Raw genomic sequence first — 1,134 nt, forward strand, 5'->3', positions numbered from 1 at the left:
GGAAAGAGAAAGCAAGCTACCAGGTCTGAGACTTGACCTGTGGTTGGCCATGTTTCTGTGAACTGCCCAGCTTGGGGTGCTCTAGACTCTCTGGGTTTCCCTTGGCTTGGCTGACTCTCCTCCTGGTCCCTTAGTGCCTCAGATGGCTCCACGGAGACTCTGGCCATGGTTGTGGTGGAGCCTGGGGAGACTCTGTCCTCCCCCGACTTCGACGGCGGCCCCTTCAGCTCCCAGTCAGACAAGACCTCTCTGAGCACCACTGCCTCATCCATCACGCCCACCAGTGAGCTGCTGCCCCTGGGTCCAGTGGACGGCCGCTCCTGCTCCATGGACTCCGCCTACGGCACTCTCTCCCCAACCTCCCTGCAAGACTTTGTAGGCCCAGCCCCTGTGATGGAGCCAATGCCTGGACCCCCAGAGTTACCACAAGTCTCTTCTCCACCTCCCTCACCCCGCCTTCGCCGCCGCACCCCTGTCCAGCTGCTGCCCCGCCTGCCCCACCTACTCAAGTCCAAATCTGAAGCCAGTCTCCTCCAGCTGCTGTCAGGGGATTCCACCCGTGGAGCACTGTCAGGCCCCAGTCGTAGCCTGTCGGAGCTCTGTCTGGCCGCTACGGCGTCAGGCGCTAGGACTCGGGGCTCTCCTCAGGGAGGTGGGCCTGGCTGGGACTGCCATGGGGCACTTAGCCCTGGCAATGGCCCTGAGCTGTCAGAACGACAGGAGAGAGCCAACAGCCTGGCTGGGGAGCCTGCAGGCCCCACCAGCAGGAGGTGCAGAGAGCTGCCCTCAGGGGCTTCTTCTAGGGCCCAGCTCGAGCCACCCCCAGGAACCTCTGCTCAACACAGGAAGCTGACCCTGGCCCAGCTCTACCGAATCAGGACCACCCTGCTGCTTAACTCCACGCTCACTGCCTCGTGAGTGGCCTGGTCAAGGGTAGAGGGCAGGTGGTTCAGTGTGCTGGCACTGGGACACTGAGTTGGTTAGTGGGTTGTGACACCATCGTGAGCCGGGCGTCAGCATTTGGGGAGGGAGGGGGGAGCCTGAGAGCTGCACCAGCGCTTGGGGCTGGTGTCTGTGGAGGGCAGCAGTGAAGGGTCCTGAGGATTTCCGAGGGGGAAGGAGTGGCTGGGGGGA

At 63.1% G+C, this 1,134-nt stretch overlaps 1 protein-coding gene across 1 annotated transcript in view; it reads left to right on the forward strand.

Annotated features, from left to right (window-relative positions):
- PLEKHG5 (pleckstrin homology and RhoGEF domain containing G5) overlaps positions 1 to 918 on the forward strand; it is a 37,320-nt gene extending 36,402 nt beyond the window's left edge. Inside the window, 1 exon segment of the mRNA XM_014586600.2 lies at positions 135 to 918. Coding sequence (XP_014442086.1) covers positions 135 to 918 — 784 coding nt within the window.
- Positions 919 to 1,134: the final 216 nt, after the last annotated feature.

Source organism: Tupaia chinensis, unplaced genomic scaffold (assembly GCF_000334495.1).
Source record: "Tupaia chinensis unplaced genomic scaffold, TupChi_1.0 Scaffold000146_1, whole genome shotgun sequence".
Lineage (NCBI taxonomy): Eukaryota > Metazoa > Chordata > Mammalia > Scandentia > Tupaiidae > Tupaia > Tupaia belangeri.